The sequence below is a fragment of the Apium graveolens genome, chromosome 2 (genome assembly GCF_009905375.1).
Source record: "Apium graveolens cultivar Ventura chromosome 2, ASM990537v1, whole genome shotgun sequence".
Classification (NCBI taxonomy): domain Eukaryota; kingdom Viridiplantae; phylum Streptophyta; class Magnoliopsida; order Apiales; family Apiaceae; genus Apium; species Apium graveolens.
In genome coordinates, this window is record NC_133648.1 from 177344405 (window position 1) to 177357476 (window position 13072).

Here is a 13072-nt window from a genome sequence, read left to right on the forward strand (position 1 = left end):
ATTTGTAAGTTGTTGACATAGAGTATGATCCAGCATATTTAAACTTGAAGGTTCTTCTTGCACTCCCTCAAAAGTGTGACTTGAAATTTATATCAATAAGGGATAACTATGATCTTGAAGACACATCTCTGATTGAGATATATCGAATTCTGAAAACTAATGAACTGGAGATGGAGTAGAAAAGTAAGACCAAATGGGACAAGACATGTTTCTCTCAGGGTAGAGGAAAAAAACAAGAGAGAAATTTGCAAGAAAGAGCCATTTCAAAATGAAAGGCCATGATTGTATAGTCTGACACTGAGTCTCAAATACTCATGATGACTTACAAAATTATTGAGGAACCGAAATTGATCATGGTAATGATGAAGATATCCTACAAATTGATGCTCTTTTAGTTAAAAAGTTTAGAAATGTGGTCTATATAGACTTTAAAAAAATGTTTTTGAAAAAAAGGCTGTAGTTCCTAGAACTTTACCATCATAAGAAGAATTAAAGGAAGAATGATGGCAAGGAGTCAAGGTATGGGGAAATTATGATCAAGTGCTATAATTGTGATGAATTCGGACACTTTGTTGCTCATGCAGAAAGCCAAACTTTGATAAGAAGCAAGCTTTGATCAGCAAGAAGAAGAATTCAAGCCAGTTTTGACCAGAAGAACAACTGGGACCATACATTACAAGAGTACAAACTATGCTCACAAAAAATTGCATAATGTTGTGTATTTCTAACAAAGTAAATTTTATTTTATACATGATTTAACTTTTTTCTATTATAAAGGACTTTTCTTAATTTTAGGTAAAATTTACAAATTAAATTAATGGAGATTAAATAATTTAAACATTTATATTTTATTTTGTTGAATGATATTATCTTGTTAAACTAACACTGTTGAACAATCAACTTTTGGAAATTTCTATGAATTATTCATAGTAAAGTCAATATTTATTTAAATTGAAATGATATCAGTTAGTGTAAATTAGTTTTTTTTTATTTTCTTGCTAATAAAATATGTTAAACACATTATTGAGACGTCATTTTAAGGATAAAATAAAGAACATGAACTCATAAATTGTTATGATAAAAACAAACACATTATTCTCAAATCTACTTACTCAAATTTACAATGAAATACAATATTGTAAAAAATAAAACTTAAACAATCATCATAAACATATTTATGTTTTGCAAAATAAATTGAACAAATTAAATATTAATCTTTAATTATAAAGTAACTTATATAAAATATGTAAATGTCAAGATTAATGAATATTGAATACACAACATTAATAATTAAATAAAAAAATATGTTATATACTCAATATGAAAAAAAAAATATTTTATCTTTATCACCTCCCAACAACACCTAGTATTTTACAAAAAATATAAGTTTAAACAATTCGATAAAAATAATGAACAATTATCGAGGATCCAATTTAAAGTCCAATTATATAACAACTAAATTGACTAATTATTATTGAATCAATATTTGTAAATAAGGTACTTAATATTGATAAATGATATATAAAAATACATTATATTTAGTGTTAAATATAAACCATAAAAAATTTAAAAAACTCGTCTCATTCGATCTTAAGAAAGTCATATTTAACAAGGCCCGAAGCTGTCTCAACATATATTTTATTATAAAACTTTGCTTCTCTCCTAAAGAGAAAAAACTTGGATTAGCCCAAATTCGGAATTTTAAAAATATCGAAATAATTTTTTTGATAGTTTATTTTTCATCCAATTTTTCACACTAAAATATTTTGGTATAAAATTCTAAATCGGTTAAAATTCTACACATCTTTAATATATTTAAAGCAAATTTAACAGATGTACATTATTTTTTGATGAAACGAAAATTAATAAAATTAAGTTTTTTACATATATCTAATTCGGACGTGCAGTAATTTGCGCCATTCTTGGGCCTCAAAATTTTGTATAAAATCCAGATTGATTATTTTTTTAGAAAAAATGATTTTATCCAAATTCTAAATATTTAAATTAATTATGCCACCCTTAACACTATTTAATTTATCTTTATTTAAATTATTAAATATTTATCTTTTAAGTTGAAATGAACAATTATCTTTTTTAGTTAAAATAGAATAGTAAATTAAATTATAATTATTATGTTCCCACTGTGGCTTATTCGCTTTCTATTCTACCAAAATTTTATTTTCGTTTGCTCATAGAACTTATAATATTTCTCACTTTGTAAGTCAAGAGTTATTATTGCTATTTAAGCAAGTAAAATAACTTCTAATTGGATTTATATACTTGTACCTAGATAATCCATCAAGAAACTAACAATTCATGTTTTCAATAGAATTAGTCACACCAATATTCAAGTCTTGTTCCACTAAAACAAGGTCCTAACAACACTTTAAATACTCATTTAAATTTGATAAAATTTACATATAAATAAGTCAACAAAGAAAGGTGCAAATCAATGTTAAGATATAGTAAGTCTACTATAGACCACCCCACATGAAGCATGTTTTTTACATAGTATTTAGCATAAAATGATTTAGAAATAGTTGTTGCAATCACTAATGGGTAATTCAGGATGGAATCATTAGCATGTTGTTCTCCAAGTATGCAGAAGCAGCAACCCCTCTTCCAAGTTGTACCAAGTAACCAACATCCTTAAGAATCATCTCCATACCAGTAAGACAACCTATCACTTGTAAATACAGAAAACATGTGTAAGTTTATAGTAGAATATTTATAAATATTTCATTGTTCTTCGAAATGGTTAGTAACAGGTAAATAGAGAAAATATTTATAACTTGTCTCGTTTATGAGTGATTGTGTGGTCTTAGCAAACCGAAGTAGGATACAATGTTATGGCTCATATTATGAATTTGACATAGTTTTGTTAAAACTTCTCAAAGAGAATTGAGGAACTATCATATTTTACTATTAATCTTGTCTCTGGTCAATATGTAGATGCAACAAAATCTATAATATTGAATATAAAAAATTAACTTACACAAGAAAGAAGAAAGCCAAAACAACTGGGGATGCACAGGGCACACACACAGTGCAAACTGGTGCTAAAGACACAGTCCCTGCACTTTCTCAAATTCAGATTGATGTGGCTCCAATAAATATGGAGTCATAGCCAAAATCTCTTATAATAGAAGCCACTGAAACACCATACTCACCAACTAACTCACTGGAAGTGGATATGATAAACACTTCAATTCCTGATTCCCCTTCTTTAACTCTGTTGGGGAAGCCAAAATCTAGTGCAAGTGAGCATCATCTTTTAGATGATTTGTTGGCTCACTTGCCAATTCTTTCAGATACTATTGTGACATCTGTGCCTCAAATAACTTCAATCAACACAGAGTCAACAATAGTTTCTCTTCCCACCTCATTCATTTTGTCTCATGCTACTTTATTAAGGCCAAGCCATAAGATCCAGTTGTATCATTCTATGCCCTTATAATAACTTCTGAACTATCAATGTACCATAACCGCAATAACAATATGACTAATATGACTAAACCGTTCATCTTTCTCAGTGCAGTTTTTCAGCCCCGAGGCCTCCACAATAAACATGTGATATGAACATATAGTCACACAATATCAAAAATTGTAAAACAGAGATGATCACAGAATAATCAGATTCTTAAAATTCTGTAAGCAATTAGATGATGAAATAAAAATCGACTACAATTAAAATCATTAAACTTGTAATTCTTAAATTATCTATAAACTGAACTCGTGTGTAATATTTACCTTGTATCTACAAATAAAGGTTTCAACATGTTTCTACTTTCTATGCGTCACACAAAGAATACATAATCAAACAAAAAGTATTTTCAGTGTTTTGCTTAAGCTGCATATAAGAACAAAGCATTTAACTTGTTGTTTTGCAAGGGTTATCAAGTCTTTCCTCGATAATTAGATCAAGTGATGCTCTCAGACCACATAAAAGTTGAATGGAAGCAGTACAAAATCTCCTGTTCAATTTGTTTCACCTTTTTTGGCTCTCATTGCATAAGCAACTCATGACTTCTTATTTATATATAAAAATAATATATAAGACTCTCTGCTAGGAGGTTTAGGCGGGTCAGATATATTTCAACATATAAAGTGAATTCAATAATTATTGTAGTTTTCTAGAATCAATAATATATGATCACATTTTGTGTAATACAACTTATGTATTATAAACAATATGAGATATTGTCGCTTGTGAATTTTCGCACATAAATTCATATAATAACGCTATGTCAAATTGTAGAAATATATAAAAACACTTTCGAAGATAATCAAAAATTAATAACTTGTGGTTCTCTGAGAACAACTTTGTCATCAATATCGCCAACACCTAGAAAACGCTTGATGTACCGATGGATCATCATTCTTTGGAGCAGACCTTGATGCTTAATGATATATAATGATATTGCTAAATGGAAAGGTTTTCTCCAAAAACTTTATCAAAATATCCCCAATTTATTTTAGTTCCTCTATAAAAGAATGGTAATGTGTGATATGATAGCTGAGTAATGGTATTTGATTTCTTAAACCTTAAATCTAATAAACATGGTTAAAAAATGTCTTATAAAACTTCAAAAAAATTGGTGTCCAAAGATGATTATATTAGTATATAACTATCACATTTTTTCCATTATTATTTCATATGAGAGTTTAACAAAAATGACCTTATCACTATTTATTGATGAATACTTCTCATCAACATTGTTCATATTAGTATTTTTTTTAATATTATAGCATATGTATTAGGATTCCTTATTGATTTTATCTTTATATTGATTGTGTAAGTGTGCACTATATAAGCAGAAATTAAGTTAACACTAGTGAATTTATTTTATCATACAATAACCTACAAGCTCTCAAGATATTTGCTCATGTTGAGCTAGAGAATTTTGTAATAAGTTTTCATTAAATAATATAAAAACTATTATTCATTATTGAGTACATAATTTGATTTGATTGTTATAATTATATTGACCCCCTCTATAGGTAATTAAAGGCCTAAAAATTCATATCAAAGCTTAGTGTTTATATAAAATCACTTTAAGAACCAGAAAATAATCATTAATGGTAGATAATGAAACTCAACAAAATGTGCGGCCATAAACCAAATCAACACCAATATGAGCAGATATGAAACTCTCAAATTTCCAATCTCGAAAATTAATAAATACCCTTTCTGTAAAGTGGAGAAGACTATATGTCTGCACGTTCGTGAATACTGGAACAGATTTATGATGGACCTCATTAGCCCATGAAAGTGGTTATTGCTATTGTGGTCAAGAAAAAAATGCAAAAGTCAGACATTTTTGCATAACAATCTAGACAGTGTGACGTCCCCTAGGTTTATTGGATGCAAAACAACCAAGGAAATTTGAGACACTTTGGTGGTTAAGTGTAAGGAACTACGGCTATCAAGAAGATTCGAACGACAATAATCAATCACCGGTATGAGCACTTTGACTCAAAAGTTTATGAGTCTTTGTTTGAAATCTATGATATATTTATGAAATTATTGAATGATTTGTCACTTGTTGACAGAGAGTATGATCCAGCATATTCAAACTTGAAGGTTCTTCTTGTAATCCCTCAAAAGTGTGACTCGAAAGTTATATCAATAAGGGATAACTATGATCTTGAAGACACATTTCTAGTTGAGATATATGGATTTCTGAAACTAATGAACCGGAGATGGAATAGAAAAGTAAGACGAAATGGGACAAGACATGTTTGTGTGAGGGTAAGGAAGAGAGTCATTTCAAAATGAAAGGCCATGATTGTATAGTCTGACACTGAGTCTCAAATACTCATGATGACTTACAAAATTATTCAGGAACTGAAATTGATCATGGTAATGATGAAGATATCCTACAAATTGATACTCTTTTAGTTAAAAAGTTTAGAAATATGGGCTATATAGACTTTAAAAAAAAATGTTTTTGAAAAAAAGGCTGTAGTTACTAGAACTTTACCCTGATAAGAGGAATTAAAGGAAGAATGATGGCAAGGAGTCAAGGTATGGGAAAATTACAAGTCAAAGATCAAGTACTATAATTGTGATGAAGTTGGACACTTTGCTGCTCATTCACAAAGCCAAACTCTGAGAAGAAGCAAGCCTTGATCAGCAAGAAGAAGAATTGAAGCAAGTTTTGACCACAAGAACAACTGGGATGATATATTACAAGAGTACAAACTATGCTCACAAAAAATTGCATAATGTTGGGTATTTCTAAGAAAGTAAACTTTATTTTATATATTATTTAACTTTTTTCTATTATAAAGGGCTTTTCATAATTTTAGGTAAAAGTTACAAAATAAATTAATGGAGATTAAATAATTTAAACATGTATATTTTATTTTGTTGAATGATATTATCTTGTTAAACTAACACGGTTGAACAATCAACTTTTGGAAATTTTTATGAATTATTGATAGTAAAGTCAATATTTATTTAAATTGAAATGATATCAATTAGTGTAAATTAGTTTTTATGATTTTCTTGCTATTAAAATATGTTACACACATTATTGAGACGTCATTTTAAGGATAAAATAAAGAACATTAACTCATAAATTGTTATGATAAAAAAACACAATATTCTCAAATCTACTTACTCAAATTTACTAGGAAAATACAATATTATAAAAAATAAAACTCAAATAATCATCATAAAAATATTTATGTTTGTAAAATAAATTGTACAAATTAAATACTTAATCTTGAATTATAAAGTAACTTATATAAAATATGTAAATATCAAGATTAATGAATATTGATATGTCTTTTCTAAAAAAATACACAACATTAATAAATGAATAAGAAAATATGTTATATAGTGAATATGAAAAAAAATTGTTATACTGGAAGGGATTTATGATGGACCTCATTAGCCCATGAAACTGATTGTTCCTATTGTGGTCAAGAAAAAAATACAAAAGTCTGACATTTTTGCATAACAATCTAGACAGTGTGATGTCCCCTAGGTTTATTGGATGCAAAACAACCAAGGAAATTTGAGACACTTTGGTGGTTAAGTGTAAGGCACAACCGCTATCAAGTAGATTCGAAGGACAATACTCAATCACCGGTATGAGCACTTTAACTCAACAGTTGATGAGTCTTTGTTTAAAATCTATGATAGATTTCAGAAATTATTGAATGATTTGTCACTTGTTGACAAAGAGTATGATCCAGCAGATTCAAACTTGAAGGTTCTTCTTGCACTCCCTCAAAAGTGTAATTTGAAAGTTATATCAATAAGGGATAACTATGATCATGAAGACACATCTCTAGTTAAGATATATGGAATTCTGAAAACTAATGACCCGGAGATGGAGTAGAAAAGTAAGACGAAATGCGATAAGACATGTTTCTCTCACGATAGAGGAAAAATAAGAGACAAATTTGCAATAAATAGCCATAATTGTATAGTCTGACACTGAGTCTCAAATACTCATGATGACTTAGAAAATTATTCAGGAACTGAAATTGATCATAGTAATGATGAAGATATCCTACAAATTGATGCTCTTTTAGTTAAAAAGTTTAGAAATATGAGCTATATAGGCTTAGAAAAAAATGTTTTTGAAAAAAAGACTGTAGTTACAAGAACTTTAGCGTGATAAGAGGAATTAATGGAAGAATGATGGCAAGGAGTCAAGGTATGGGAAAATTACAAGTCAAAGATCAAGTGCTATAATTATGATGAAGTCGGACACTTTGCTGCTCATTCAGAAAGCCAAACGGGCCTCCATCAGCAAGAAGAAGAATTGAAGCAAGTTTTGACCACAAGAACAATTGGGATGATACATTAGAAGAGTACAAACTATGTTCACAAAAAATTGCATAATATTGTGTATTTCTAACAAAGTAAATTTTATTTTATATATGATTTAACTTTTTTCTATTATAAAGGGCTTTTCTTAATTTTAGATAAAAGTTACAAAATAAATTAATGGAGATTAAATAATTTAAACATGTATCTTTTATTTTGTTGAATGATATTATCTTGTTATACTAGACGTTGAACAATCAACTTTTGGAAATTTATATGAATTATTGATAGTAAAGTCAATATTTATTTAAATTGAAATAATATCAATTAGTGTAAATTAGTTTTTATGATTTTCTTGCTAATAAAATATGTTAAACACATTATTGAGACATCATTTTAAGGATAAAATAAATAACATGAACTCATAAATTGTTATGATAAAAAAAACACATTATTCTCAAATCTACTTACTCAAATTTAGAAGGAAAATAAAATATTGTAAAAAATAAAACTTAAATAATCATCATAAAAATATTTATGTTTGTAAAATAAATTGAATAAATTAAATACTTAATCTTGAATTATAAAGTAACTTATATAAAATATGTAAATGTCAAGATTAATGAATATTGATATGTCTTTTCTAAAAAGATACACAACATTAATAAATGAATAAGAAAATATGTTATATAGTGAATATGAAAAAAAAATTGTTTTATCTTTTTAAAAAAAATTATAGAATAACTAAATTTACTAATTATTATTGAATCAATATTTGTAAATAAGATACTTAATATTGATAAAGGATATATAAAAATACATTATATTTAGTGTTAAATATAAATCATAAAAAAAATTGAAAAACTGGTCTGATTCGATCTTAAGAAAGTCATATTTAAAAAGGCCCCAAGCTCTCTGAACAAATATTTTATTATAAAACTTTGATTCTCTCCTAAAGTGAAAAAACTTGGATTAACTCAAATTCGGAATTTTAAAAATATCGAAATAATTTTTTTGGATAGTTTTATTTTTCATCCAATTTTTTACAATAAAATATTTTGGAATAAAATTCTAAATCGGATAAAATTTTACACATCTTTAATATATTTAAAGAAAATTTAACAATTGTACATTATTTTTCGAAGAAATGAAAAGTAATAAAATTAAGTTTTTTACATATATCTAATTCGGACGTGCCGTAATTTGCGCCATTCTTGGGCCTCACAATTTTGTATAAAATCCAGATTCATTATTTTTTTAGAAAAATTGATTTGATCCAAATTCTAAATATGTAAATTAATTAAGCCACCCTTAACACTATTTAATTTATCTTTATTTAAATTATTAAATATTTATCTTTTAAGTTGAAATGAACATTTATCTTTTTTAGTTGAAATAGATTAGTCAATTAAATTATAATTATTATGTTCCCACTATGGCTTATTGGCTTTCTATTCTACCAAAAATTTATTTTTATTTGCTAATAGAACCTATAATATTTCACACTTTATAAGTCAAGAGTTATTATTGTTATTTAAGCAAGCAAAATTCACCAAAATTCAAGACTTGTTAATATTGTATTTATCTTCTTCTACCTAGATAATCCACCAAGAAACTAACAATTCATATTTTCAATAGAATTAGTCACACCAAAATTCAAGACTTGTTCCACTAAAACCAAGTCCTAACAACACTTTAAATACTCATTTTAATTTGATAAAATTTACATAAAAATAAGTCAACAAAGAAACGTGCAAATCAATACAAGAAGCACTGTTTAAGATATAGTAAGTCTACTAAAGATCATGGCACATGAAGCATATTTTTTACATAGTATTTAGCATAAAATGGCAATCACTAATGGGTAATTCAGAGGATGGAATCATTGGCATGTTGTTCTCCAAGTATGGAGAAGCAACGGCAACTCCACTTCCAAGTTGTACCAAGTAACCAACATCCTTAAGAGTCATCTCCATACTAGTCAGCCTTGTAGAATAAAAATTGTGATGGGCTTGTGCTTTAGATACAAAGTGCAGTGTTTAGCACATCGCTGCGTATGGAGAAGAAAATAAAGCTGCTTCTCATTCCTTGTTATCAAACTGAATGCATACAATCTAATATATACTAGTCTAGACATATAACGTGATATCTAAAAAACAGCAACTGAACTTCGATTATATTAGTGTTAGAAAATATTTTTCTTAAAAAAAAATATTTTAATAATCATGCAAAGTAATCATTTAAGCAGAAAACTATAAGTTTCTAACTTCAGTTGAGAAAATTTTATAATGAAAATATATTTTCGACAAATAATTAATGCTGACAAAAATATATTAAAATTATTTAAATATCATTTACATTACTTATATTTTGTACTCACCATTTTTTATAGTTCTTTTAGTAATTTTAATCCAAATTAGTTATTTGAATAAACATTTCTTTTCCTCCAAATATTTTAAGAAAATATAAAAAAATAATAAGATCACCAAATTCCAAGAAAAACTATTAATAAAGGAGATCAAAATTTAAATTCAAAGTTTATCAAATCCTAGAACATACCCCAATTTGTGTCCAAAGGCGGAACCTACCCATGTGGTAGGAATTGAGTTATAATTTCCTGAAAATTAAAAAATGGTTTATCATGAACTCATTTGGATTAGCTCGTCTCGCATTCATCCTAACCGGTTTGGCTTTCAACTTCTTTGTCCACATGGCAGTTAAATTTAGCCCTTTTGGCTTTAAAAAAATCCTTCTCATCTGGCACTTCTATTTACCCGTCTAGCACTTTTTATTTTGCCCGTCTAGCATCATTCTTCAGTCTATAATAATGCCGGCTCATCATCCTCGATCTGTACGCGGTTCACTTCTTGTCTCTTCTCTCTTTCCGTCGCGGTTTATCACATTCCGCAGCATAGTGTCCCATAGTATTACAGTTGTAACACTTTATCCTACCCTTGTCACGGAAAGAACCACCTCTAGGTCTTTGATTTAGAGATGTCAGAAGAAGTTGTCCATCTATGCTCTCAGACCTGCCCTTCATCCTTTCCTCGTGAGCTTTGAGACGACCAAATACCTCTTCAACTGTCATCCCCTTAACGTCTCCAAATTGCTCTATGTTTGAAGCTATTTGAAGAAACTTATCCGGAACTGCAGCTAGAATTTTTCTCACAACACCCGATTCTTCCATTATTTCACCAAGGACCCGGATATTAGTCACAATCCCACTCAACTTCATACAAAAATCTTCAATTTTATCCGTTTCCTTCATGATTAAGGACTAGAACTCGCCTTTTAACGTCTACACTTTTGCTTCTTTTACTTTTTCCACACCCATACACATCATCTTGATCGCTTCCCATGTTTCCTTAGCTGTTTCTTTTTCAGCAATGGACAACAACACATCTTCGGGCACACCTTGATATATTGCTGCAAGTGCCACTTGAACAATTTTCTCATCCACGGCCCCCTTAGGATCCTTCTGCTCGATTGTACACCAAACTCCTTACGCCTTCATGATAACTTTCATCTTTAGGGACCATGTCGTATAATTGCTTCTCGTTAATATTGGATAGCTTAAGCCCACAAACCTTTCTTTTGCTTTGAATGTTTACATGATTTTATTTGTGTGCTTGGGTTGATATTAAGGCATACAGGAACCTAACCATTATGCTCCGATACCAAGTGTAGAATAAAAATTGTGATGGGCTTGTGCTTTAGATACAAAGTACAGTGTTTAGCACATGGCTGCTGTGTATGGAGAAGAAAATAAAGATGCTTCTCATTCCTTGTTATCAAACTGAATGCATACAATCTAATATATACTAGTCTAGACATATAACGTGATATCTAAAAAATAGCAACTGAACTTCCTAGCATGACTCCACTACTTCAACTTCCCTGATAATGCTGAAACTGAACTATGACCTGGTCTACAGTTACTGTTGTGCTAACCACCACAATGTTCACTAAGGCCTATACAATTTATTCAAAATTAATAAAACATAAATTAATAACTAAATTTAAGATTATTCCAACAATCACCCCCTTAATCTTAAATTTATCATGAACTCATTTGGATTAGCCCGTCTGGCATTCATCCTAACCCGTTTGACTTTCAACTTCTTTGTCCACATGGCACTTAAATTTAGCCCTTTTGGCTTTAAAAAAATCCTTCCCATCTGGCACTTCTATTTACCCGTCTAGCACCTTTTATTTTGCTCGTCTGGCATCATTCTTCTGTCTATAATAATGCCGGCTCATCATCCTCGATCTGTACGAGGTTCACTTCTTGTCTCTTCTCTCTTTCCCGTTGCGGTTTATCACATTCCGCAGCATAGTGTCCCATAGTATTACAGTTGTAACACTTTATCCTACCCTTGTCACGGAAAGAACCACCTCTAGGTCTTTGATTCAGAGATGTCAGAAGAAGTTGTCCATCTACGCTCTCAGACCTGCCCTTCATCCTTTCCTCGTGAGCTTTGAAACGACCAACTACCTCTTCAACTGTCATCCCCTTAACGTCTCCAAATTGCTCTATGTTTGAAGCTATTTGATGAAACTTATCCGGAATTGCACGTAGAATTTTTCTCACAACACCCGATTCTTCCATTATTTCGCCAAGGACCCGAATATTAGTCACAATCTCACTCAACTTCATACAAAAACCTTCGATTTTATCCATTTCCTTCATGATTAAGGACGAGAACTCGCCTTTTAACGTCTGCACTTTTGCTTCTTTTACTTTTTCCACACCCATACACATCATCTTGATCACTTCCCATGCTTCCTTAGCTGTTTCTTTATCAGCAATGGACAGCAACACATCTTCAGGCACACCTTGATATATTGCTGCAAGTGCCACTTGAACAATTTTCTCATCCACGGCCCCCTTAGGATCCTTCTGCTCGATTGTACACCAAACTCCTTGCGCCTTCATGATAACTTTCATCTTTAGGGACCATGTGGTATATTTGCTTCTCGTTAACATTGGATAGCTTAAGCCCAAAAACCTTTCTTTTGCTTTGGATATTTACATGATTTTATTTGTGTGCTTGGGTTGATATTAAGGCATACAGGAACCTAACCATTATGCTCTGATACCTAGTGTAGAATAAAAATTGTGATGGGCTTGTGCTTTAGATAGAAAGTACAGTGTCTAGCACATGGCTGCTGTGTATGGAGAAGAAAATAAAGATGCTTCTCATTCCTTGTTATCAAACTGAATGCATACAATCTAATATATACTAGTCTAGACATATAATGTGATATCTAAAAAATAGCAACTGA

General features: G+C 29.7%; 1 protein-coding gene across 1 annotated transcript; it reads right to left on the reverse strand.

Annotated features, from left to right (window-relative positions):
- Positions 1-11084: 11084 nt before the first annotated feature.
- On the reverse strand, positions 11085-12734 carry LOC141695582 (uncharacterized). Its single transcript, XM_074499820.1, has 2 exons — positions 12039-12734; positions 11085-11264 (listed from the first exon to the last, which is right to left on the reverse strand). The coding sequence occupies exons 1-2, from the start codon at positions 12732-12734 to the stop codon at positions 11085-11087; spliced, it is 876 nt and encodes a 291-aa protein (XP_074355921.1).
- Positions 12735-13072: the final 338 nt, after the last annotated feature.